Here is a 27,399-nt window from a genome sequence, read left to right as displayed (position 1 = left end):
TGAGGCAGGGCTGGCATCAGGGCTCCTTTCTGCCTCTTGGGGGGACCTCCCAGGCCAGCGCCAGCGATCACCAGCCAACCTTTTCATCTCGCCATCACTGCCCTGAATGAATGACACGTTTTTTTCAGCAGCGGGTCACTGACAAAGCAAAAGAAGCCTATTTATTGGGCCCGAGGACTGGAAGAAATGGCGGAAGGGTCGCCGTGTTCATTGCCTGCTGCTGCTGTGACAAATTATCACGAACTTAATGGCTTCCGATGACACTCATTTATTCCCTTACAGCCCTAAGAAGCAGAGTATGCCGTGGTGCCGCAGGGGCCCGGGTTCCTTCCTCTACGGAGCCAGACGCGTAGCATCCTCCACTCTCTGACTCTGGCCCTCTTGCCTTCCGTTGAAAAAGAGCCCACTGGGATAATCCGGGATTATGATATTGCGAAATAACGTATCTGGTCTTTGGCCCTATTTCTTGATACGCAATTCCTAAAATCCATGGAGTCTCCAAGTGGCGTCTGTCCATATGCTAATGAGCTGGCCACCGGAAGGACCGAGGGGGGGTAGGCGGGAGTAGAGAGGGGCTGGGGATTGGGCGGATCACCAGTGGCCCATGGTTCAGTCAATCATGTCTACGTCATGACGCCTCCGTGTTACGCAATGGCGCCTCCATAGAAACCCAAAGGGAGCGTTGGGCGATCTTCCGGTCTGCAGAGCGCCAGAAGGATCCTGCAGGCTGGCGCGCCGGGTTTGGCATGGTGGCTCCGCGATCTGCGCATCTCATCGTCTTGTGATATCCTTTATGATAAATCCTTTATCTTTGTAATATCCTTTGCAATAAATAGGTAAGCATCCGTATTACCCCGAGTTCCGTGAGCTATTTTAGCAAATTAATCAAACCCGAAGGGAGGGTTGTGGGAACCCCAACGTGAAGCCAGTCGATCAGAAATCGTAGACTCCTGGACTGGCCCCTGGTGTCTGGGGGTGAGGGTGGGGGCGGCCTCGGGGACTGAGCCTTCGGTCCGTGGGATCTGACGCCATTCCCAGGTAGCGTCAGAATTGAATTGGAGGACCCTCCGCTGGTCTTTACTGTAGAATTGCATGCTTTCTTGGTGCGTAGGGTGACATCCCCACATGTATGTGTTCACGGAGGTCTTTTGTGTCGATGGCGGTTGTGGCGTGAGAGTAGAAGAAAAACTAATTTCCTGACCTCCAAGATCCTTAACTTAATCAGATTGGCAAAGTCTTTTGCTATATAAGGGCCACCTTCATGGGTTCTGGGATCAGGATGTGGCTATCTTTTGGGGGCTATGCGTCTGGTCCACCGCAGGCACTAATTCCTCCCAGCCCTTGGTCCCCCACCCTAGATTCCTCCCAGCCCTTGATCCCCCACCCTAGCCCCAGGCAGGCCAAGCCAGGCACTCGCTCAGCATGGCCTGGCCTGTGTGGCTCACTGTAACTTAAGGGTCCTCCTGGATCGTGGCTCAAGTGCAGGGGACCCCACCCTCCCACCCAGTGAGAAGTAAGAGAGAAGTGGGGTGTGGCTTAAGAGTGGCTGGGGAGCTCCACCTCCGGCTGAGGCTCCTGTGCCCCCCCCCCTCAGCCCCATCTGTAGCAGAACCGGCTGTTCATTGGTCCTGCTGTGTGAGGCCGGTACAGCCACCTCCCACGTTGAGCCATTCGCTGGGAAGACTCCCATGTCACAGCCTGTAGTCATACTCAGCTACGACTTTTTACCGTGGAAGGGTACAAAGCAGTATGGGCAAAGAGAAAAGGTTTGTGGGAGAGAGTCCTGGGGGAAGCCAGCAAGCTCCCAGGAGTCCTCACCCAAGTGGAATCCCATGGAATACACTAATCCCCCTGGAACACACTAATCCCCCCCCCTCACCCCCGGCAGTAATGAGTTAACACGTGTGAAATGTCCTCCAGGCACACTGTTGCAGACTCAGTGTCCATGCTTGTTACTGTGAGCTGGTCCCAGGTCGACAGCCTCTGCCTGGCAGGTGCCAAAGTTCCGGACTTCCAGAAGGAAAGCAGGCCTTCAGCATTAGCCATAAATTCTGTGGCTAACTGGGCTCTCCCCGCCCCCACCCCGCCCCCCACCCCATGTACACAGCAACTCACAGGGAGCCATTCTTACCATTCAGGGAAAGTTTTATATCAGTGTAGGGAACTGCCAGCCTCTCGGGACAGCAGTCTCAAGCCTGGTGGGTTGACGCTTCTCAACTTGTTTCCTCTGACCCAGGCAGAGGGAAGGTGGGCACAGCATGATTAAGAGCCAGGCATTGGGGGGCAAATAACCCCACTTTGAACCCTGGCTCTGCACCTTGCTACCTTGTGACCTTGGGTGAGTGATTCCTACCAGTCTGTGCTTCCACATCCTCATCTGGAAAATGGCATTAATAATAGCACTTGCAAGAATTAAATGATAAGCCTCAGAGTGTTGCCTGGCAAATGTAAGCATTCAATATTTATTAATCTTGTTAAAATTATTCTTAGGTTGGGGCCAGGCGCAGTGGCTCACACCTGTAATCCCAGCGCTTTGGGAGGCTGAGGCGGGAAGATCACTTGAGGCCAGGAGTTCAAGACCAGCCTGGGCAACATAGCAAGACTCTGTCTCTACAAAAAATTTTAAAAAATTAGCAGGTCATGGTGGTGCACACCTGTAGTTTTAGTCACTCGGGAGGCTGAGGCAGAAGAATCACTGGAGCCCAGAAGTTGGAGGCTGCAGTGAGCTATGATGGCACCACTGCACCCAGCCTGGGCAACAGAGCAAGATCCTGTCTCTAAAATAATAATTCATCTTAGTATTACCTTTTACTGTTATTTTTTACTACTGCTTTATCCTACAAAGAAAGAAACATAATAAAGCAAGCATTATTCTGGCTGGGCTCCCTTAAACAGTACAAGGCCATCTTATGGTTCATGGTTTTACATCAAAACATACCCATTATCTAACTCTGAACTTAAGCATGGCCTTGGTTTTGTTATCTTCCTCCACCCCCAGGGGAGGGAAAAAAGCAAACATCTATAGAGGGAAACACCCATATTTCCACTTTCCTGGCTGCATTCTGCTGTAACTTTTTCATAGAAAAGTCACAAAAAGAGCTTTGGGGGATGTATTCACTGTTGTCAGACCAGAGCATGGTGATGATGTTCGTCCAAGGCACATGCTGAAGGATTTAGGGATAAACTGTCACCAGGCTACAGCTTCCAACCAACTCCATTTTTTAAAAGCATAAGTAAAGTGTTAACATTTTTCTGAGTAATCAGAAGTTCATTTTACTGGTTTTTTTTACTCTTCTCAAGATTTCACGCTTTCCACAATGAGGGAAATAAAAAGTATGTCCCCATTCCTGCCATTCTCCAAATGACAAATTTGGAGGGCTGTGGAATGGCTGCCAAGAGAACTGTTTCCCTGCAGTGGGGTTTCAGCCTAGGGTGGTTGAATAACACCTTGATTTCAGCCCACAAGGAAGCGTGTTGCGGTTGTGGTTATTGAGCACTGGCTCGGTGTCAGGTGGGTTCTCAGCCCTGGAGGTGGAGCAGTGAATAAAACAGCCAAGGTCCCTGTTTTCCTCAAGCCCAAATCATGTGTGCATATCTGTGTGTGTGTGTATGTGTGTGTACTAACGATGTAAACACATGCAAAAGCAAGCTGGTCTCAGGAAGCAACAGGTACTATGAAGAAAATGAAGCAATACAATAATAGAGACCCCACAGTATGGAGTGGCACTGTCCTGCAGAAACATACTGCAGAATATATAATTTTAACGTTTCCAGTAGGCACATTGAAAAAGGAAAAAAAAAACCAGAAAGTAATCATTAAGTTAATTTTAATAACACATTTTATTTAACTCATTATATCTAAAATATTACCATTTCAATATGTAATCAATATAAACAATCAGATATTTTACATTGTTTTTTCATACTGAGTCTTCAGAATCCCATATAAGTTTTATACACACAGCCCATCTCAAGCTGGACCCTTAATTGTCATCAGAGATACCTGATCTGTACTTAAGTTTCATAAAATTCACCATTGGAAAAGTAGAGTCACATACCCAAGTTATTCCAAACATACTTAAAAGGTTTACAATAACTGAATTATCAGTTTTTTCATTTTAAATTATTTTTAATTTAATAGTTTTAACTTTTATTAATTATTGTTTTAATATTAAATTGCTTGAGATTAAATTCAATCAAGTTCCTCACTGGCCCTAGTCTTATTTCTAGAGCTCAGTTGTTGCATGTGGCTAGTGGTATGCGCCTTGGACAGGACAGGTAAGGACTGAGGGTGGAGGTGCTTTTGGACAGGTGGTTAGAGGGGCCGCCTTGAGGAGGTGAAATCTGACCACATCTTACCCCTTCCACTCCACCCACCCTAGTCCACTCTGCCAGCATTTCCCCCTAGATTTCTGCACAGCTGTCTAATGAGTTCCCTCCTTAGCCCTTCCTTTTCCCCCAATATGCCCAGTTTATTTGCCACAAAACCACACAAAAAAATTTTGTTGAATGTTAAGTCAAATGATGTCACTCCCCTGCTCAGCTCCCTTTTCTTTCCCTGTGATGTCACGCTTGGGGTCAGATCCAAGCTGATCACTCATGATCCCTCTCCTCCTGCCCTCAGCCAGCTCCTCCCTTCTGCATTCACTCTGCTTCAGCACCTACCCCTTGCTTCCCTCCACACTCCAAGCCTGCCCCTGCCCTGGGGCTTTGGCACCTGCTGTGCCTCTGCCCAGATTGCTCTTCTCCTGACACCCATGTGGCTTGCTGCATTCAGACCTCAGCTAAATTTTGCCTCCTCAGAGAGGTCTTCCCTGACCACCCTGTCACTCTCTATCCCCTGCCCTAGTCTTTTGTTCCTTCATAGCGATGACCTTGGCTATCATTGTGTTTTATATGGACTTGTTTTCCCTACTGGGATGTAAGGTGCATGGAAGCTGGCACTTTTAGGCCCTAACTCGCTGCTCTCTCCCTAGCCCCTGGGACTGCACCCGACACCTCATAGGCACTCAATAAATAATAAATACTTGTCAAATGGATGACCAGGGCGGGGCACAGTGGCTCACACCTGTAATCCTAGCACTTTGGGAGTCCGAGGTGGGAGGATTGCTTGAGCTTAGGAGTTCAAGATCAGCCTGGGCAACACTGCAAGACCCAATCTCTACAAAACATTTTTTAAGTTAGCCAGGCATGGCAGTGTGCCCCAGTAGTCCTACCTGCTCAGGAAGCTGAGGTAGGAGGATTCCTTAAGCCTAGGAGTTCGAGGTTACAGTAAACTGTGATCATGCCATTGCACTCCAGCCTGAGTGACAGAGTGACACTGTCTCTAAAACAAAAAAATATTTTTTTTAAATGGATGATCAGGTGTCTGCACAGTCCTCATTAGCCCCCTGATTGAGAGCTTGCTGTGATCTTAGGAGCAGTGTTGGGGATGCCATTCCCTGCTCCCTAAGAGGTGGCAAGAATGCTCCAGATGTCCTGACTTCTGTGTGTGTGTATGTGTGTCCAGGGCCTGTGGACTCTGGGACCACTGAAGAGGCCCCTTCAGCCCCGTGACCTCTCTTCTCCCCAGCTCTGCCTTCCCAGTAATCTGTCTCTCTCTGAATGTGGACCCGAAAGAGGAAGGAAAAGATGCCTCCTGTACGAGGGAAATCCAAACCCAAGGTAAGTGATGATGTGTCTTCTTTCAGGAATAGTCCATCTTGTCTTGTAAGATGTGGACCACTTGCTTCCCTTCCACGGAGACTTCCAGCCTGTCAGAGACCCATCCAGCACCTGGTTCTTGGTTTATTCCCATCACTGTGGAGAACGGGAGTCTGAGTAGGGCCCAGTGGCCCTCTCTCTGTTCCTCTCAGTGTGCACACGATCACTCAACTGTCTGTTCAACATTTCCAAGGGCTCTGCCAGTGCCGGGAGAAATACCCTCCCCTGAGGGAAGATGCAAGCCACTGTGATTTCTCAGGGTAGAGATGAATGTCCAGTGGGGACCTGCTGAGGCAGAGGGAGATTTAGTGTGTACTTCAGAGTTAATCTCATCGTGACACTTTGTTTACATGTAGGAAATCTCTCTAGCTAGGTCCCAAGTCCAAGGGGCACCACATAGCTCTATTATTCCATGAGGTGGTACGGTCAGCCTCCTGTGGTCAGCATGCTTCACGCCTATAGATGATCAGGTGGTTTCTACAACAGCATCTCAGGTGCAGTTTCCCATAACAAACTCATTTGCCTTCAGAGTTATGTATATTAGCTCTATCTTGCTGTTGTAATAAATTAACCACAAACTTGACAGCTCGAAACAGTACATGTTTATTATCATGCTGCTTCATGGGGTGGAGTCCCGGCACAGCGAGGTTTGGCGGCATCCTCTGTGGGCTGAAATCCAGGTGTCAGCTGGCTGCTTTCTCATCTAGGGCTGGGGTCTTCTTCCAGGCTCACTGGGGATTGGCCAGATTCAGTTCCTTCTCACGCTTGCCACGTCACCCTCTTTTTCTATATCCATCCAACAAGAAATAACCAAGCCAGCCAGGTCAAGGCCCTGGCCAATCTACCTATTTTAAGGTCTCCCTATATTAAAATTAGCTGGTCAATAACCTTGTTACATGCTCAAAGAACCTTTTGCCATGTGTAACATATTCACATGCTCTTCAGAGATAGCATGTGGTCGGGAGCTGGGATTTACTAGCTGTAACACCTTCGGTAATTACCTCACCTTCAGTGGGCCTCAGTTTCCTCGTCTGTGACATACTCTGATCCCACTGGCAGTACCTCTGGCACTGGTGAGTGAGAACACTAAGTGAGCCAGTGGGGTTGGGTGCTTACAAAAATGCCTTGGCTTTGTAAAATGCCCATTAGTATCAAGTTGTTAGCTTTTTTTTATTATTATTATTTTTGTATCCCTTAGCAAAACTCTTTTATTTATTTTTTTATTATTTTTTTTATTTCAGCTTATTATGGGGGTACAAAAGCTCAGGTTATATATATTGCCCATGTCCCGCCCATCCCCCTGAGTCAGAGCCTCAAGTGTGTCCATTCCCCAGACAGTGCACCTGGCACTCACCATGCAGTCATACCTCCATCCCCTCCCCCCACCCCCCACCTCCCGTTGTTACGTGTTCTTATGCCACATGATCTTTAGTAACAGCTGTATCATATTGCATTGTATTGTGTTTATTATATTTAATATACCTGCTCCTTTTGGCCTCAGAACCCAGAATGCTTCCTGGATAATTCCTGGCACCATGTGTCTCCTGTGTTTGGGCTGCGTCCACTGGTTTCTCCAGCTGTGTGGAAGCGCGAGCCCGGGATGAATGGACGTGTGATTTCCATTTCAGGCACCAGTGACGTTTGGGGACGTGGCCATCTACTTCTCCAAGGAGGAGTGGGAATGCCTGAGCCCCAGTCAGAAAGATTTGTATGAAGATGTCATGATGGAGAACTACCAGAACCTGGCCTCGATTGGTAAGGCCCTCCTTCCCCCATGATCCAGAATCATCCTGCTGATGGACATGTACGTCAGGGTCTAGTCAGGAAAACAGAAGTCAACTGCAGTTTTTTGTTTTTTTTTTAAGTATTTTTGACGGACTTATTGAGGTATAATTCACATACTATACAATTCACCCATTTAATGTACAATTCCATGGTTTTTAGTGTATTCACAGTTATGCATCCATCACTGCAATCAATTTTAGAACATTTTTATTACCCCCAAAAGAAACCCAGTTCCGATTAGAAATCAGTCATCATTTCCCCCCACCCACTCAAACCCCCAATTAGGAAACCACTAGTCCACTTTCTTTCTCTGTGGATTTGCCTATTCCGGGCTTTCATACAAATGCAGTCATAAATATTTAGTATGTGGCCTCTTTCACTTACAATGCTTTTGAGGTTCATCATGTCGTAACAAGTGCCAGTACTTCATTCCTTTTCATTGTATGAATAGACCACATTTTACTTATCCATTCATTAATTAATTGATGGGCATTTGAGGTATTTTCACTCTCTGGCTATTAACTATGTTGCTAAGAACATTCATATACAAGTTTTTGTGTGGATGTAAGTTTTCATTTCTCTTAGGTATATACCAAGAAGTGGAATTGCTGGGTCATATGCAAACTCTGTATGTAACCTTTTGAGGACAACCTAGTTGTTTTAAAAAAAATTCACACATTGCTTTAACAGGTGCTGTTAAAAGCGAATAGTGGATATTGATGTATTAGTGGAAATAAACCCAAACTCTGTAAAATAATTTTAAGAGGTTTATTCTGAGCCACGTGTGTGTGACCAATGGCCCAGAGCACATGTTTTCAAGAGGTTCTGAGAAAATGTGCCCGCAGCAGCCTGGTTACAGTTTGGTTTTATACATTCATGGAGACAAGATTTACATGTAAGGTAATAAGTCAGTGTGTGGAATGCATACATTAGTTTGGCCCAAAAAGGCTTACAGGTTATAGGTGGGTTTAAAGATTCTTTGATTTGTAACTGGTTAAAGAATGAAGCTTTGTCAGCTCCCAGCTTTTTAAGTTAAGGATGTTTGTTAATCAGAGACAAGCCACCAGACATTTACCAAAACTCAAGTGATCCAGTGCCTGGCACAAAATAAATGCTAATTTATTGGTTGACTATATGAATAAACAATTGAATTAAAAAAAAACCTCAAGTGATCTGTAAATTCGTGGCCAGCAGGTGTGGTTTAACCTTTGTCTTGCATGGCCTTAGGTCCTGTTAATGATTTAGTATCTTATTCTTTTTTTTTTCTTTGCCTCTTTTTTTTTTATTTCAGCTTATTATGGAGGTACAAAAGCTCAGGTTATATATATTGCCCATGTCCCACCCATCCCCCTGAGTCAGAGCCTCAAGCATGACCATTCCCCAGACAGTGCGCCTGGCACTCACCATGTAATCATACCTCCATCCCCTCCCCCCACCCCTCACCTCCCTGAGTCAGCACCTTCAAGCATGACCATTCCCCAGACGGTGCGCAACGCACTCATCATGTAGGCATACACCCATCTCCTCCCCCCATCCCCCGCCTCAGTCTGATATCCAGTTGGTATCATTCCCCAATGTGCATTTAGGTGATGATCAGGGAAACCAATTTTCTGATGAGTACATGTGATGCTTGTTTTTCCATTCTTGGGATACTTCACTTAATATAATGGGTTCCAACTCTCTCCGGGGAGAACCAAAGAGATGTCGTATCACCGTTATTTCTTATAGCTGAGTAATCCTCCATGGTATACATATACCACAATTTACTAATCCCTTCGTGAATTGATGGGCATTTGGGTTGTTTCCACATCTTTGCAATTGTGAATTGTGCTGCTATAAACATTCAGGTGCAGGTGTCTTTTTTATAGAATGACTTTTGTTCTTCTGGGTAGATGCCCAATAATGGGATTGCTGGATCGAATGGTAGGTCTACTTGAATCTGTTTAAGGTATCTCCATATTGTTTTCCATAGGGGTTGTACTAGTTTACAGTCCCACCAGCAGTGTATGAGTGTTCCTGTCTTTCTGCATCCACGCCAACATGTATTGTTTTGGGACTTTTTGATAAAGGCCATTCTCACTGGAGTTAAGTGGTATCTCATTGTGGTTTTGATTTGCATTTCTCTGATGATTAGAGATGTTGAAAATTTTTTCATATGTTTGTTAGCCATTTTTATATCTTCTTTTGAAAAATTTCTATTCATGTCCTTTGCCCACTTTTTGATAGGGCTGTTTGATTTTTTTCTTACTGATTTTCCTGAGTTCTAAATATATTCTTGTTATCAGTCCTTTATCTGATGTGTAGTATGTGAAAATTTTTTCCCATTCTGTAGGTTGTCTGTTTACTCTCATGACTGTTTCTGGCTGTGCAGAAGTTTTTTAATTTGATCAGGTCCCATTTATTTATTTTTGTTGTTGCTGTGATTGCCTTAGGGGTCTTCTTCATAAATTCTTTGCCTAGGCCAAAGTCTGTAAGAGTCTTTCCTACATTTTCTTCTAGAATTCTAATAGTTTCCCACCTAAGGTTTAAGTCTGTTATCCACCTTGATTTGATTTTTGTCAGAGGTGAAAGCTGTGGGTCCTGTTTTAGTCTTCTACATGTGGCTATCCAGTTTTCCCAGCACCATTTATTAAATAAGGAATCTTTTCCCCAGAGTATGGTTTTGTCTGCTTTGTCAAAGATCAGATGGCTATATGAGGATGGTTTCATATTTGGATTTTCTGTTCTGTTACACTGGTCTATGTCCCTGCACTTGTGCCAATACCAAGCAGTTTTAATAATCACAGCTCTGTAGTATGGTTTGAAGTCTGGCAAATTAATACCCCCCATTTTGTTTTTGTTGCTTAAAATTGCTTTTGCTGAACAAGGTCTTCTTTGGCTCCATACAAAGCATAAAATTATTCTTTCTATATCTGTGAAAAATGATGTTGGTAATTTAATAGGGATTACATTGAATCTGTAGATAACTTTGGGCAGTATAGACATTTTAACAATGTTGATTCTTCTGATCCACGAGCATGGTATGGTTTTCCACCTATTTACATGCTGTGCGATTTCCTTCTTCAGTGTTTTGTAGTTCTCCCTATAGAGGTCCTTTACCTCCTTAGTTAAATATATTCCAAGGTATTTTATTTTCTTTGTTGCCATTTTGAAGGGTATTGAGCCCTTAATTTGGTTCTCTGTTTGACTGTTATTGGCATATATGAATGCCTCTGATTTGCGTGTATTGATTTTGTATCCTGAGACTTTACTGAATTCATTGATCAATTCCAGGAGTCTCTTGGTTGAATCCTTGGGGTTTTCTAGATATAACATCATATCATCAGCAAAGAGTGAGAGTTTGATCTCTTCTTTCTCTATTTGGACTCCCTTGATTCTGCTCTCTTGCCTGATAGCTCTCGCAAGGATTTCCAATACTATGTTGAAAAGTAATGGGGACAGTGGGCAGGCTTGTCTGGTTCTAGTTCGAAGTGGGAATGCTTTCAATTTTTCCCCATTCAGTATGATGTTGGCTGTGGGTTTGTCATATATGGCTTGTATCATTTTTAGATAGGCCCTGTCTATGCCTATTTTGTTAAGTGTTCTTATCATAAAAGGGTGTTGAATTTTGTCAAATGCTTTTTCTGCATCTATTGAGAGGATCATATGATCTTTATTTTTGCTTCTATTTATGTGGTGAATTACATTTATAGATTTGCGTATGTTAAAACATCCCTGCATCTCTGGGATGAAGCCCACTTGGTCGTGATGGATTATTTTTTTGATAAGCACTTGGATTCAATTTGCTAGGATTTTATTGAGAATTTTTGCATCTATATTCATAAGAGATATTGGTCTGTAGTTTTCTTTTTTTGTTGCATCCTTTCCTGGTTTTGGTATTAAAGTTATGTCGGCTTGGTAAAATGTGTTGGGGAGAATTCCATCCTTCTCAATATTGGAGAATAGTTTATGTAGGATGGGCACCAGTTCTTCTTTGTAGGTATGGTAAAATTCAGGTGTGAACCCATCTGGTCCAGGGCTTTTCTTTTTGGGAAGGTTTTTTATTGCTGTTTCGAGTTCAGATCTAGATATCGGTCTATCCAGGAATTCTATTTCTTCCTGGTTGAGCCTGGGAAGGCTGTGTGTTTCTAAAAATTTGTCCATTTCCTCCTCATTTTTCAATTTGTGTGCATAAAGATTTTTGTAGAATTCATAGATGATATCATGTATCTCTGTGGTATCGGTCATGATTTCTCCTTTCATGTTCCTGATGGAGGTTATTAGAGTTTTTTCTTTTCTGCTCTTGGTTAGTCTAGCCAGAGGTGTGTCAACCTTATTTTTTCAAAGAACCAACTTTTTGTTTTATTAATCTCCCTTATGGTTTGTTTGTTGTCCTTTTCATTTAGTTCTGATTTTATCTTAATAATTTCTCTCTTTCTGCTGGGTTTGGGGTCAGTCTGTTCTTCCTTTTCCAGCTCTTTGAGTCTGTTCATTAGATTATCTATTTGTAAGTTTTCTGTCTTTTTGATATAGGCATTTATGGAAATAAATTTTGCTCTCAGGACTGCTTTAGCTGTGTCCCACAGATTTTGATAAGTTGTGTCTCCTTTGTCATTTAATTCAAAGAATCTTTTGATTCCCGTCTTGATTTCTTCATTTATAAAATAATCATTCAGGAGAAGATTGTTTAGTTTCCATGACTTTGAGTAGGAATGAGAAGTTCTGTTAGGGTTCATTACTACTTTTATTCTGCTGTGATCTGAGACGATGCATGGTATAATTTCTATTTTTTTAAATTTTTTAAGACATGCTTTATGTCCTAGGATATGGTCAGTCTTGGAGAATGTCCCATGAGCTGATGAGAAGAAAGTATATTCAGTGGATTTTGGATAGAATGTCCTGTAGATGTCAATCAGGCCCATTTGTTCTAGCATTCTATTTAAGTCCATTATTTCTTTGTTTATTTTTTGTTTGAAGGATCTGTCCTGTACTGTCAGCAGCATGTTAAAGTCTCCAGCTATTAAAGTGTTGTTATCTATCGTTTTGTTCAGACCAAGTAGGGTTTGCTTTATGAATCTGGGTGCACCTAAGTTGGGTGCATATATATTAAGTATAGTTATGTCTTCTTGTTGAATTGTACCCTTCACCAGTATATAGTAACCGTCTTTGTCTTTCATTACTTTTGTTGATTTAAAAACTAAGTTATCAGAGATTAAAACCGCCATGCCAGCTTTCTTTTGGCTTCCATTTGCTTGAAATATCGATTTCCACCCTTTATTTTCAGTCTAAATGCATTCTTACAGGTTAGATGAGTTTCCTGAAGACAGCAGATACTTGGCTTGTATTTTTTTAACCATTGGGCCAGTCTATGTCTCTTGAGTGGGGAATTCAGTCCATTCACATTTAATGAGAGAACTGATAAGGGAGACTGATTTCTGTTCCTCATGTGAGACTGATTTCTGTTCCTCATGTTGGGTTGAATTTCATTATTCTGTTTTCTGACTTGAGCCATTGTGATAACTGGGTTTTTATCTTCTCTTGAGTAGTTTTATATTCGTGGGTCTTTCTTGTGCTGGTCCGTGTGTAACTCTGTTTTGAGTACTTCTTGGAGAGCTGGTCTTGTCTTGGTGAATTCTCTGAGTTTTTGTTTATCTGAGAATGTCTTAATTTCACCTTCATATATAAAGCTGAGCTTAGCTGGGTGTAAGATTCTAGGCTGGGCATTATTCTGTTTCAGAAGAGTGAGAATGGGGCCCAAGTCTCTTCTTGCTTGTAAGGTTTCAGTTGAGAAATCTGGCGTGATTCGGATCGATTTTCCTTTGTATGTTACTTGTTTCTTTCTCCTTACAGCTCAAAGAAGGGCCTCTTTAGTGGATATTTTGGTCAGTCTGATAACTGCATGATGTGGTGTCTTCCTATTTGGTATGAATCTCCCAGGGGTTGTTTGAGCTTCTTGAATCTGTATATCTAGAGTTTTGGCAAGGCCTGGGAAATTTTCCTCAATTATATCTTCAAATAGCTTATCCAACCCTTGCTTATTGTCTTCTTCACCCTCAGGAATGCCGATAACTCTCACGTTAGGCTTCTTCATATAATGCTACATTTCTTGTAGACTCTGGTCTTTTCTCTTATTTCTTTGCTCCATCTCTGTGACTGACTTATTTAATTGGAAAGTGTTTCTTCAATCTCTGAGATTCTTTCTTCTGTTTGATCTACCCTGCTCTTGAGACTTTCCACTGTGTTTTGTAGCTCCCTGAATAAATTCTTCATTTCCAGGAGTTCAGTTTGATTTTTTTTCAATATTTCGATTTCTTTAGTGAATTTTTCTTCCAAGTCCTGGATCTTTTTCTGTGGTTTCTTTGTGTTGGTTATCCATTTTTTCTTGCATAATATTCAGCTTATTTATGATCCATGTTTGAAATTCTTCCAGTGACATGTTGCTATTTTGAATCTGGTTTGTGTCAATTGGTAAAGAACTAGTAATCCTCTCTGAGGGCAAGGTTTCAGCTTGATTCTTTATACTCCCAGAGTTCTTTCGCTGAGCCCTTCCCATCTGGAACAATCGCTAGGTCCCTTCTTTCAGCTTTAGCCTGGATAGAGGCATGCCCTGCGTGCTGATCTTGGGCTTGTGCAGCAGCCCAGGTAAGCTGCCTCCTCTGTCACTAGGGGGAGCCCTTCACGTGTTGTTCAGGATTTTACTACCTCAGCTGGGGGGGCTGATCCTGTTGGGTCCAGCCCCAGGGAATTAATTTGACCCGAAACCGGTTTGAGAGTCCCGTCACTGGGCTCTTCTAATTGCAGACGGAAAGCGACTTTTTCCTTGCCTCTTCCTCTCCCAAGATGGTTTCTGCCTCTCTCTGCGCGAAAGACAGTGGACAGGGGGAGGGGGCGGTGCCCACGTTCGCCCAGCGCCCCGGCTGCTGCAGCTCTCGTGGGCGATGGTCCTCCCTGTCCCAATGTCCGCAAGGTCCACGCTCCGCTCCCTCGCAACTGGGGAAGCCCTCAGTGTTCACGCAAAGGCGGAGCTCCTAGTGGGGGTCCACGGACTAGGGGAGGGAGCCACCCAGGGAGCCACCCGGTTCCCAGTTGCTCCGCAGCGGCTAGGCTGGGGACCCAGACAGTGGCAGCTGCCCGCCCACCGATCACTGGCACTGGGGGCGAATGTTCAGGGTCCAGCAGGAGCCGGAGGAGCCGGGGATTGAGGGAGCCCAGCCGCCCGTGTAAAGGAGACAGTTCAGCATCCCCCAGGTGTCTTTCGCTGCAGCCCAGCGCAAACCCTCTCCCTCCAGTTGCAGTCCGCCCACAGGGCTCCGGGGTCCAAAATGTCCCCCGCTATTGTCTCCTGTCTGCAGAGCCCCACGGCTCCCACGGTGATTCCACACTGGCTTCAGGCAGATCCCTAATTGAGTGGGTGTGGAGGTCAGTGGGGAAACAGGCCGCTTTCCTGTGGGGCTGAACCCCCCTCACTCGCTGGTGAGGTGGGTGCAGCCGTCCCACGCTCCCCTCTCTATTGCCCTTCCTGCACTCTCCAGATTTTCACGATCTGATTTCCCGTTCACCTCAGTCTTTTCTTGCTCTCTGTGTCCCATGCTGATTCTCCATGGATTCACACCGCTGTTCTTGTGGGGGAGCGATCCTCTAGCATTGTGGCAGACTGAGATCCATGCCTTCCTCTCCAGGAGCACGAATCCAGGAGGTCACCACTGCTCTGCCATCTTTCTCTATGCAATATCCATTTTTATTGTGTATCTTATTCTTATTCTCAGGTAATTCCAAAAGGGAGGGGGCATGATGAGGCACATCTGACCTCATGTCTAGCAACTCAGCTTTAACGTTTTTCTGGGGTCCCCTTGGCCGAGAGGGCATCCATTCAGTTGGCTGGGGGGCCTTAAGATTTTATTTTAGGTTGGGCATGGTGGCTCATGCCTGTAATCCTAGCACTCTGGGAGGCTGAGGCAGGCAGATTGTTTGAGCTCAGGAGTTCGAGACCAGCCTGAGCAAGAGCGAGACCCCCGTTTCTACTAAAAAAATAGAAAGAAATTAGCTGGACAACTAAAAAAAAATATATATATGGAAAAAATGAGCCGGGCATGGTGGCGCATGCCTGTAGTCCCAGCTACTTGGGAGCCTGAGGCAGTAGGATTGCTTGAGCCCAGGAGTTTGAGGTTGCTGTGAGCTAGGCTGACGCCACGGCACTCTAGTCCGAGGAACAGAGTGAGACTCTGTCTCAAAAAAAAAAAAAAAGTTATTTTAGTTCACAGATGTAGTGCAGAGATAGTAACTGCAGGACACTGCCACCATCCCTGGGGTTTCAGGGACAGAGGGAAGGATTTAGGGGTTTTAGGACTTAGAGGAAAGTCCCCACAGAGCTGAAACTCAGCCTTCTGTGTTCTGTGACTTTGTCCTCTGATGCAGTCATTTGCTAGAGTAACTCACAGAACTCAGGAAAGCGCTTTACTTGCATTTGCCAGTTTAGTATAAAGGATATAACAGAAGATGAGCAGCAGCTGGGAGGGTTCAGAGGGCGGGTATGTGGGAGGGGTGCAGGGCCCACATGCCCTTGCTACGTGGCTGCATGCTCTGCCCTCCACTTGTGCGGCAACCAGGAAAGTTACCCAATGCAGTCCTTCTGGGCTTTTATGGGGGCTTCATCACGTAGGCAAAGTTCATTAAATCACTGTCCATTGGTGATCACCTTGACCTCCAGCCCCTCTTCCCTCCCAGAACTCAGGAGATAGAGCTGAAAGTACCCACCTTCCAGTCACAGGGTTGGTTCCCCTGGCAACCAGCCCCTGTCCAGAGGCTGTCCAGGAGCCCCTAGCCACCAGTCATTGCATTAGCATACAAAAAGACTTATCCATTTGGAGATTGGAAGGGAGATTGGAGGAGACAGGGATGAAGACCACATGTATTTATTATAAATCACAGTATCACACTCCCCTATCTCCAGCTGCCTTCACATCCTATGTGCTCCCTTCTTGCTAATAAACCCTCAACACCTATTGACACAGGATATGGCTCTGAATTCTATGGTGTCCACATTGTGGCCAACTCACACATTTGTCCCTTGTGCAGGTTTTTCCTGTCGGAGGCCAAATGTGATCACCTTATTGGAGAAAGGGAAAGAGCCCTGGATGGCGGAGCCATTGAGAAGACGCCAGGGCCCTGGTGAGTGATGGAGAGCCAAGGCGTGTGTTAGTCCACTGGAGCTGCTGTGGCAGGATACCATACAGCAGTGGCTGATAAACAACAGATATATTTTGCTCACAGCTCCGGAGGCTGGAGGTCCAAGATCAAGGTGCAGGCAGATTCGGTATCTGATGAGGGCCCAGTTCCTGGTTCGTAGATGGGGCCTTCTCCCTGTGTCCTCACATGGGAGAGAAGGGACAAGGGAGCTCTGTGGGGGTCTCATTTATAGGGGCACAAATCCCATTCATGAGGGCTCTACCCTCATGACCTAATCACCCCCCAAAGGTGCTACCCTTAATACCATCACTTTGTGGGTGAGGATTTTAGCATATTAATTGGGGGGGTGGCACAACATTCAGTCTATTGCAATGTAGAAAAGTAGGCATTCTGCATAGGGGTCCATGTGATTGTAAGGAGGACAACCTCTTTAGGATATTATTTTAGAGCCTCCCCCTTTCCAAAGGCCCGGGGCCTATGCATAGAAGTCAGGTCTCTTTAATGTGAGTCCTTGAGAGAGAATAACCAACATTCAAAAGCCCCACTAGCTGTCAGGCACTCTTCTAAGTACAGGTTCCTCCCAGCAATTTTATAAAGTGGGTGCTATTATTACCCCTAGGTTACAGATAAGCAAACTGAGACTCGGAGACATTTAGTGACTCAACCAAGGTCACTCAGCGAGGATGTGGCAACAGAGCAGGGTTTGAAGCCCAGCCTGTGCCTATATCCAGAGTTTGACACCCTCTGCCCTACCTGTTGCCGCCCGCTCAGAGAAGGTGTATGCTGACCTCTGATTATGACCTCTGATGATTAAAACATTAATCATGATAATGTTTAAATTTGTATTATTTTCATCCTTTAAAAAATTTTTTTGAATCTTTTCTATAACTTTTTTTGTCTTCTCCTTTCCTTTACAAATAGAGTCCTCTTTGGTTGGCAAAGTTATATATTCTTTTATGTGTTTCTTTAAATAGCATGCATTGAATTTCTGCTTGGACAGACACTGTCTAGGGACTAGGGGTTGGCAGGGGGTGTGAGCCAGGAGAAAAGTGCACCAATCCGGGCATCCAACGTCCATGTCTGAGGGTCCGTGATAAGACACAGCCAGATGGCAGCCCAGCGCAAGCAGATGGGCCCATCTTCATGTCTACCTGAGAGGGGAAGAAATATCCTTCATTAAAACACTGTTACAGAAGAAACTTAGCCACATTACATAAAATTTAGAAAAAAGAAAAGATAAAAGTAGTTATGCAACTATACCTGTTTATTTCATGAAATGGAGTGTCATACTTATTTTCATAAAATTTATATATTTTTGCTTTTTCCCACATTTTGTTTTAGTGGAAATGTTCTACATTAGTAGTCTCTTGTGTCCTGTTTTCCATTTAGATTCTAATTTCTTATTAATATCAGCATGTTTCTATAAGTAGCTGGCTTTGCTTTTTCTCTGTTGTATCAAGTCACAGAAGTGGGATCACCATGTCAAAAGGTAGGACCGCTTTTCAGACTCTAGATGCTTCCAAATTGCTTTTCAGAAGAATTGTCAAATCACCAGCTTTCCATAAGAAGCCTGGCACTGAGTCTTTTTCAGTTGTGAAACCTCACAAATTATGTATGTCTTGGTCACAATTTGTTTCTGCGAGAATGAAGCACAGCCTGTGTGACTCCATGGGGACAAAACTCCTGAAACTTGGCACCTGGTTTCCTCTGGACTTTGCCCCAGTAGCCTTTTTCCCTCTGCTCACTTGCTTTGTATCTGTTGCTATGATAAATCATAGTCATGAGAACAACATGAAAAGGAGAATTATCAAATCAGCACCATCAACAGCAATGGGGTGTAGTGTCAGTTTCATTTTCTTACTCACTAGTATTGGATACTGTCATTAAAATTTCTCTCTTAATTTGGTAAATTAAATGAATAGCAGTCAGCTTTTATTGAGAACTTACTATGTGCAGGTTCTATGCTAACGCCCATGAGTCCTTTATCTCATCAAATCCCCACAGCACTTATAGGAACCTCTGTCATTCCCACGTGTCGGATGAGGGTTGGAGTCTCAGAAAGGTGAAATACCTTGCTGGGGTCTCCTGTAAACCCTGGCATTTTCACTCTTGGGCACCTGTGGACACACTGGACATCCACTCTGGTCTACACACACGGGAAAGACCACACAGTCTTGTATATTTGCTGGCATTTGTTTGTTTTCTGTTTTTACTATTTCTCCTATGGATTTTCTCCTGGTAATTTTTCCCCTTCTACCAGTGACTTTGTTTCTTCTTTTCAACTTCTATAGTAAGCTTTCATGTAGAAAAGACATTAACCATTTGACATCACATTATACTTCAAACGTTTCCCCATTCTGTCCTAAAGCTTTTTCTTTGTTTTTTTTTTTTTCCAAATAGGTTTTTTTTTTTTTTTTTTTTTTTTTGAGACAGTCTTGCTCTGTCACCTGGGCTAGAGTGCTGTGGGGTCAGCCTAACTCACAGCAACTTTAAATTGCTGGGCGTAAGAGAGTCTCCTGCCTCAGCATCCCAAGTAGCTGGGACTACACCACACCACCAAAAAATTAGCCTGGCTAATTTTTTCTATTTTTAGTAGAGACAGTTCTCGCTCTTACTCAGGCTGGTCTCCAACTCCTGACCTCAAGTGATCCTCCTGCCTCAGCCTCCCAAAGTGCTGGGATTACAGGCGTGAGCCACTGCACTTGGCCCTAAAGCTTTCTATTTTACTTATCTCTGATTTTTCTATTTGGTTGTACGAAAGTTGTTTTCATTTTCACATGCTTGAATGTGTGCCTTCATATTGTAATTTCTCCTGCTATTTCCACAGTTAGAAATTCATCTGCTTTGTAGAGGATTGGCTACAGTCCATGTTATTTTAGTTTGATTTTTAATGCCTTTATAACTTAACACTGAACCGAATTTGGTGCTTAATTTTGGTGTATGCTGGGATCTAAGGGACATCCACACTGAAGACAGGGAGAGGAGCTGAGGGCAGTGTCGTATTCCACACAAGAAAGAGTGAGGCCATGAATGAAGGAAGGTGCGGAGAGAAAAGAAAGGAAGACAGGAGTTGATGTGACTTACGGGCTGAGGAGCAGGAAGGATTCTAGGATAAATCTTGGGTTTCTTGTTTGGCAAGTGTTGCTGGCTTCACTGTGAAAATTCCAATAATTTTCCTTTCTTAATTCCTCATTTTGCCGGTTGTTTTTTGGTACTTCTGACAATGATAATTATAGTGATAGCTACTCCCAGGTACTCCCCAGCTGCAAGTCCACAAAACTTTCTCCAGAACCCTTGGAGCAAGATGTGTTTCACATTTCAGAATTGTTCAGATCTTAGAAAGGTGAACGGGTCGTACACTGCATATTGGGTAACACATCCCGCAGGGGCTGGAGCAGCAGCTGGAAATCAAGCACATTAATACAGCTGCAACAAACACATGACTCGTCTTCCTCACTGCAGTAAATGGAGGCCGTGAATAACTTCTTTGCACTTCAGGTGGGATTTTGTTTAAAATATCCAAACATCCAAAAAGAAAAAAAAAAAAAAGGAGAAAGCAAGCTTTGGTTCTCAGTTTTTTGGATACTGGAATGGCAGATGGGAGATTATAGTATGTGCCAGAAGTTATTTCCAATTTTCACAAAAGCTCCGTAAGGTAGGCCATTGTGTCTACATCTTGAAGAAGAGAATATGCTGATGGTAACAGAGGTGAAGAGAGGGTCTCAAGGTAATGTAGGTAAATAACAAACACTTCAGTAAAGTCTGCTGTTAAAGCACAGCTATGCAACAGAAATATAATGTGAGTCATGTGTGTAATTAAATTTTTCTAGTACCCACATTAAAATAAATTGTAAAAAATAAGTAAAATTAATTTTATTTTATTTTTATTTTTTTATTCTTATTTCAGCATATTGTGAGGGTACAAAATTTAGGTTACATATATTGCCTTTGCGCCCCCACCCCCCTGAGTCAGAGCTTCAAATGTGTCCATCCCCTAGACAGTGCGCATCGCACTCATTATGTATGTATACACTCATCCCCTCCCCCACCCACATCTGCCCGATACCCAATCAATGTTATTCCTAAATGTGCTCTTAGGTGATGATCAGTGAAACCAATTTGATGATGAGTACATGTAGTGTGTATTTTTCCATTCTTGGGATACTTCACTTAGTAGAATGGGTTTCAACTCTTTCCAGGAAAATACAAGAGGTGCTATATCACCATTGTTTCTTTTTTCTTTCTTTTTTTTTTTTTTTTTGAGACAGAGTCTCGCTTTGTTGCCCGGGCTAGAGTGAGTGCCGTGGCATCAGCCTAGCTCACAGCAACCTCAAACTCCTGGGCTTAAGCGATCCTACTGCCTCAGCCTCCCAAGTGGCTGGGACTACAGGCATGCGCCACCATGCCCGGCTAATTTTTTATATATATATTTTTAGTTGTCCAGATAATTTATTTCTATTTTTAGTAGAGACGAGGTCTCGCTCAGGCTGGTCTCGAACTCCTGACCTCGGACAATCCACCCGCCTCGGCCTCCCAGAGGGCTAGGATTACAGGCGTGAGCCACCGCGCCTGGCCTCATTGTACTTTTGATTTACATTTCCCTGGTGACTAATAATGTGGAGCATTTTCTCATATACCTGTTGACCCTTTGTATGTATTCTTTTGAGAAATGTCTGTTCAGATCCTTTGCCCATCTTTTAATAGGATTATTTGAGTTTTTCCTATTCAGTTGTTGGAGCTCCTTATATATTCTGTTTACTAATCCCTCGTCAGATGGGTGCGTTGCAGATATTTTCTCCCATTCTGTGGGTTGTCTCTTCACTTTGCTCATTGTTTCTTTTGCTGTCCAGAAGCTTTTTTAGCTTTATGTGATACCATTTGTCTAATTTTCCTTTGGTTGCCTGTGTTCTTCAGGTTTGGGAAGTTCTTTGTTATTATTTCTTTGAGTAAACTTTCTACCATGATCTCTCTCTCTCTCTCTCTCATCTCTCTCTCTCCCCCTCCTCTTTAAGGTCACAATAACTCTTAGATTTGCCCTTTGACGCTATTTTCTAGATCTTGTAGGGATGCTTTATTCTTATTCTTTTTTTTTTTTTCCTCTTCTGACTGTGTATTTTCAAATAGTCTGTCTTCAACCTCACTAATTCTTTCTTCTGCTCAGTCTGCTGTTGAGAGACTCTGATGAATTTCTTAGTTTATCAGTTCAACAGTTAAGCTCTACAATTTGTGTTTGATTTTTTTTTTATTATTTCAATTTCTTTGTTACATTTCTCTGTTAGGCTTCTGAATTCCTTCTTTGTGTTGTCTTGAAGTTCATTGATCTTCAGGGAAGCTATTTTGAATTCTTTGTCTGAAAGGTCATATATCTCCAAGATTAATCACTGGTACTTGATTTAGTTTGTTTGCTGATGTCATGTTTTCCTGCATGTTCTTAATGCTTGTGGATGTTCATTGAAGAGTTAGGTATTTATTTTAGTCTTCCCAATTGATCTTGTTTGAACCCATCCTTGGGAAGACTTTCCAGATATTCACAGGGAATTGAGTGTTGTGATCTAAGTCTTTGGTCACTGCAGTCATAGCAGCACTGGGGTGCCCCAAGTGCAGTAATGACTCTTGCAGACTCCTGGCCGTACTGCCTTGGTAAACTTCAGTAAGATGGCAGAATTCCCTGGATTGTCAGACAAAGTCTCTCACTTTCTTCCCTCCCTCTATGTGCTGGGCTGCAGAAATTGGGGGAGGAGTGATGTAGGCACTCCCTCATGGCCAACAGTGCCAGGTCACTCCGGAAGCCGTTGCAGTCTCACCCAAAGCCCATGGTGACTGCTGCCTGGCTACATCTGATGTTATTCAAAGCTCAAGGGCTCTTTAGTCAGTAGGTGGTGAATCCTGCCAGGACTGGGTCTTTCCCTTCAAGGTAATATGTTTCCTTCTGGCCCAGGGTGGGTCCAGAAATGCCTCCCAGAACTAAGGCCTGGACTCAGGAGCTTCAGGAGTCTGGTACTTTGTTTTACCATGGAGGAGCTGGTACTCAAAACAAAGTCCTCTGAACTTTTCCCTTTCCTTTCTCCAAATGGAAGAAGACGCTCCCTGAGCTGTATTGCTTGTAGCTGGGGCTTAATGATGTGGGCACTGGCTTGGCCGCAGCTGCTGGTGTCTCACGGGGTCCGTGCACCCCAAGTTGGCTGACTCAGAGCCAGCACAGCCACAGGAATTGACCAAGAACTGCAGACTTTGTGGCCTGACTGCTTTAGGAATTTAGTCCAGGCTGCTTTTGTCAGGTGGTGGTGGTACTAGCTGGAACTTGGGTTTCAGGGCATAGGATATCCCTCTGGCTGGGCTGTTCTAAATGCTCCCTCCATGGGCACCAGCAGAATTTGTCCCTGTGCTGTGTTCCCTTGTGCCAGGGCTGCCCTAAGTTTCAATGCAAAGTCCCACAATCACTTCAGTCTCTCTCCCCTAGGCACACAGATTCTCTCTCCACTCAGCGTCCCTGTGTGTCACTGCTGGGGAATAGGGGTGGGGTGGCATAGGCAATGCAATATTGTCTTTTCTGGCCTATTCGGTCTTTCCTTTATATAATGTTAAAAACAGATAGTATGATCGCTCACCTGATTTTTGGTTCTTCCAATAATGCTTGTGTGGATAGTTGGTGAATTTGGTGTCTTAGGGGAGGGATGATGGTTGGAGGTATCTATTTGGCCATCTTGCTTCACCTACCCTCACAGTGCATTTCTTAGAATGTATCCCTGTCAGTAAGCGACACATGACTTTACTCAATTCTAAGTGCTACCAGATTCGTTTTTGTACTATTTGATTTTAAGAATACACTTTTAAAGTTTACAAGTTTATTGAAGTATAATTTACATATCATAAAATTCATCTCTATCTGGCATATAATTCAATGATTTTTGATCAGTTCATCAAATGTGCAGCCATCACCATAATCCATTTTTAGAAAATTTTCATCAGCACAGTAAGATCCCTCATGGGACCTTGTACCCTATGCAACCACTAATTTTCTGTCTCTATGGATTTGACTTTTCTGGATATTTCATATAATAAAAATACATTTATCTGATGAACAACCTATGGAGTTTAATGTGCAATATATGGTATAACATTTTTCCTATAAATCTTTATATATTTATTTTCAAATTATAGACTCTTCTGAATTCCAGTTATTAAATATGTCTGTAAAGCCTTTGGTATGATAATTGAAACCATAATAAGACATCAAAAATTTATTTTGATTATCATGATTATTGTTGTTATGATTAATAATGATAATTCCTGCCTTATATTGTAGAAGCTTCAGTTTTTCAGCACAGGAGAACAGAAACATTTAATTTCTTGATGTCTTTCAGACTTAGGGTCTAAGAAGTTACCTCCAAATCACTGCAACAAATCTGGGCAAAGCAGCTCTCAGAAACCAGTTTCTGCACGACAGAAAGTTCCCACAGGAAAGAAGGGCTGCAAGAAAAGTTCAGTCCTAATAAAATCCAAGAAAGGGCATTCAGGGAAGAAATCTTTAAAATGTAATGACTGTGGGAAAACCTTTGGTCAAACCTCCTCTCTTAAACTTCATCAGAACATCCATACTGGGGAACGGCCTTATGAATGCAGTAATTGTAGAAAGGTTTTCAGACAAGTTTCATCCCTCATTCTTCATCGGAGAATTCACAATGGAAAGAAAAGCCATGAATGTGATAAATGTGGGAAAAGGTTCAATCAAAAAATAACCCTTATTCTACATAGGAGAATTCATAATAGAAAGAGAACCATCGCGTATCGGAAGGCCTCGAGTCAATGCCCCTCTGTCTGTGTACGTGAGAAAATTCACATTGTCGAGAATATCCACCAGTGCAAAAAATGTGGGAAAGCCTTTAGTCAGATGTCATCCCTTTTACTTCACAAGAGAATTCACAATGGAAAGAAAAAACATAAATGCAAGCAATGCGGGAGAGGCTTCAAAAATAAATCAGTCTTTGTGATACATAAAAGAATTCATACTAGGAAGAAAACCCCTGAAAGTGAGAAAGCCTTAAGTAAGAGCCTGCAGCAGAGGTGTTATCAACTACAGAATCCTTATAAATGCAGAAAATGTGGGAAATCCTTTAATAGGATTTCACCCCTTATGCTTCATCAGAGAATTCACACTTCAAAGACACCCTACAAATGTGATAAATGTAAGAAGACCTTCAGACGGCTTTCAACCCTTATTCTGCATCTAAGAATTCACAATAGAAAGAAAAAATACAGATGCAATAAATGTGAGAAGGTCTGTAATCGCTATTCATCCCTCATTCAACACCAGAAAATTCATAAAAAGAAAAAGAAACGATTTGAGTGTAAGGAATGTGGGAAGATGTTTTCTGGAACTGCAAACCTTAAAATACATCAGAATATTCATTCTGAAGACAAACCTTTCAAGTGTAGTAAATGTAGTAAAGTTTTTGGCCGCCAGTCATTTCTTATTGAACATCAGAGAATTCATACGGGAGAAAAACCGTATCAGTGTGACGAATGTGGGAAAGCCTTCAGTCACCGAATATCTCTTACTCGACATAAGAGAATTCACACCGAAGATAGACCCTACGAATGTGATCAGTGTGGGAAGGCCTTCAGCCAGAGTGCACACCTTGCCCAACATGAAAGAATTCACACTGGAGAGAAGCCGTATACATGTAAAACATGCGAGAAAGCCTTTAGTCAGCGCACATCCCTTATTCTACATGAAAGAAGTCATACTGGAGAGAAACCCTATGAATGTAACGAATGTGGGAAGGCATTTAGCAGTGGCTCAGACCTTATTCGACATCAGAGAAGTCATTCTTCGGAGAAACCCTATGAGTGTAGTAAATGTGGGAAGGCATACAGTCGGAGCTCCTCCCTGATTCGACACCAGAATACACATTCTGAAGAAAAACCCTAAGGTGGTTTTAAATCTATCAAAGTGAAGAATGAAGCTATCAAAGAGGCAGAGGTATGGGGAAAATGTATTTGTCTATAACATAAATTTTGTCTATATGGGACCATTTCTTGGTGTGTCCCACTTTAAGAGACGAAGAGCAAAAGTCATTCATGACTTTTGACCTCAGGATTTGAAATTGTCTACAGCAAGTCCAGAATATTGGATTAGTCATTGTGAGTGAGACCATTTTTCACTTGATAATAATTATTGATATTTTACTTCCAGTGTAGTTTTAAAGATACTTCATTGGTCACGTACAACAAAGTAGAATTGTGAAGTCCATTTTCATTTTTCTGAGTGGGGCTTTTGAGCCTCATTTGATGTCACTTGAAGAAACTTTTGAGTCTGTTCCTCAGAACTAGACATATCAAATAGAAGGGACTTCCTGGCAAAACAGGGTGCCACTTTCAGCTGACAGAAACTTGTGGTTGAGAATAAATAAGAATGAGTCTTTAGGTAAATGAAGATATCATGCATAATGGTGTGTAGCAATAGAGTTCTTACCATACTGTCACCATGGTTATGATGATATATAATCTTCATGATGTGAAAAATCTAACATGGCTGAGACAGACTAACAGAAAAAGAACCAGGATATACTGAAGAACAAGGAACTTCAGAGCCGACAGAAATCGTGAATGTTTATTTGAAGATAAATTGTCTATATTTATATGAAGAAACATTAGTATTTTCATGTAATAGTACTTGTGTGCAATAAGTGATTGGTGAAATATAAGTTCTTATGGAATGAATGTTTGTGTCCCCCAAAGATTTATATGTTGAAGCCCTAACCCCCAATGTGATGTTATTTGTAAATCAGGCCTATGGGAGGCAATTAGAGTTCAATGATGTCATGAGGGTGGGGCCCTCATGATAGGATTAGTGCCTTTATAAGAGGGAACATCAGAGAGCTTGCCCTCTCTGTGCCATGTCAAGAAAGCAGCTGTCTGCAAAGCAGGAAGACAGCCCTCTCCAGAACCTGACCATCTTGGACTTCCAGGCTCCAGAACTGTGAGAAATACATTCCTGTTGCTTAAGCCACCCAGTCTGTGGTATTTATTATGACAGTCAGAGCTAATACATGGGGGAAACCCTATATTTGTATATTGAGCTCTTTTCCTGTCTGCTGTTCACCATATGTGGTAGCTTTGAATCCCTCTTTCTTATTTGTGCCAAATATATAAGAAATAAAATCAGAGTTCTGTGAGAGTTGGGCTCTTCTGTGTTAGTTTTCCTTCCGCAAGAGCTATTTTTTTTTTATTTCGGCTCATCATGGGGGTACAAAAGCTCAGGTTATATACATTGTCCATGTCCCGCCCATCCCCCGATCTATTTTTTAGAACACATGCATCTTGTTAAGAAGACTTCATGGAGTATATGATCACATGGGCTAGATCATTCTAACTTTGACCACAACTGAGAAAACAGCAACCAAAATTGTGAGGTGTGAGCATTCATTCAGGATACTAGAACAACTAACTACCCATTTAAACTTGTCCTTTCAGATCTGTAAACATAAAAAAAAAATCTCCACTACTTGGAGCAAATGGGTGAGAAAACAGTACAGAGAAGGCTCATGAAGAGGCATGTCTTTTCTCCCTCCCCTTCTACACACATCATCTACGTTGTTAATTCCTCTGCCAACCTGCTGTAGATGTTGGTGCCAGGTGAGTGGTGACAGTTACACTTGAAGAGTGGGAAGGAACAGAGGATGCCCTGCCCACAGTCACCTATTTCTTCAGTCTTATCTCATTGCCTATTGCATTTCTTGTCCC

The 27,399-nt window shown here is 43.2% G+C and overlaps 1 protein-coding gene across 4 annotated transcripts; it reads left to right on the top strand.

The window, feature by feature from the left end:
- On the top strand, positions 1-26,827 carry ZNF667 (zinc finger protein 667). Of its 4 annotated transcripts, none has more exons than XM_045532543.1 (5): positions 1-836; positions 5,573-5,664; positions 7,332-7,458; positions 16,543-16,635; positions 24,018-26,827. In XM_045532543.1, the coding sequence occupies exons 2-5, from the start codon at positions 5,605-5,607 to the stop codon at positions 25,583-25,585; spliced, it is 1,848 nt and encodes a 615-aa protein (XP_045388499.1). In that variant the 5' UTR covers positions 1-836; positions 5,573-5,604; the 3' UTR covers positions 25,586-26,827. The 4 variants fall into 4 exon arrangements, with proteins under 4 accessions (XP_045388499.1, XP_045388500.1, XP_045388498.1 ...); XM_045532544.1 differs by having other exon boundaries at positions 5,510-5,664; XM_045532542.1 differs by lacking the exon at positions 1-836 and having other exon boundaries at positions 5,288-5,664.
- Positions 26,828-27,399: the final 572 nt, after the last annotated feature.

Source organism: Lemur catta, chromosome 19, assembly GCF_020740605.2.
Source record: "Lemur catta isolate mLemCat1 chromosome 19, mLemCat1.pri, whole genome shotgun sequence".
In the NCBI taxonomy this organism is placed as follows: Eukaryota; Metazoa; Chordata; class Mammalia; order Primates; family Lemuridae; genus Lemur; species Lemur catta.
This window is presented reverse-complemented; position numbering and strand designations above follow the sequence as displayed.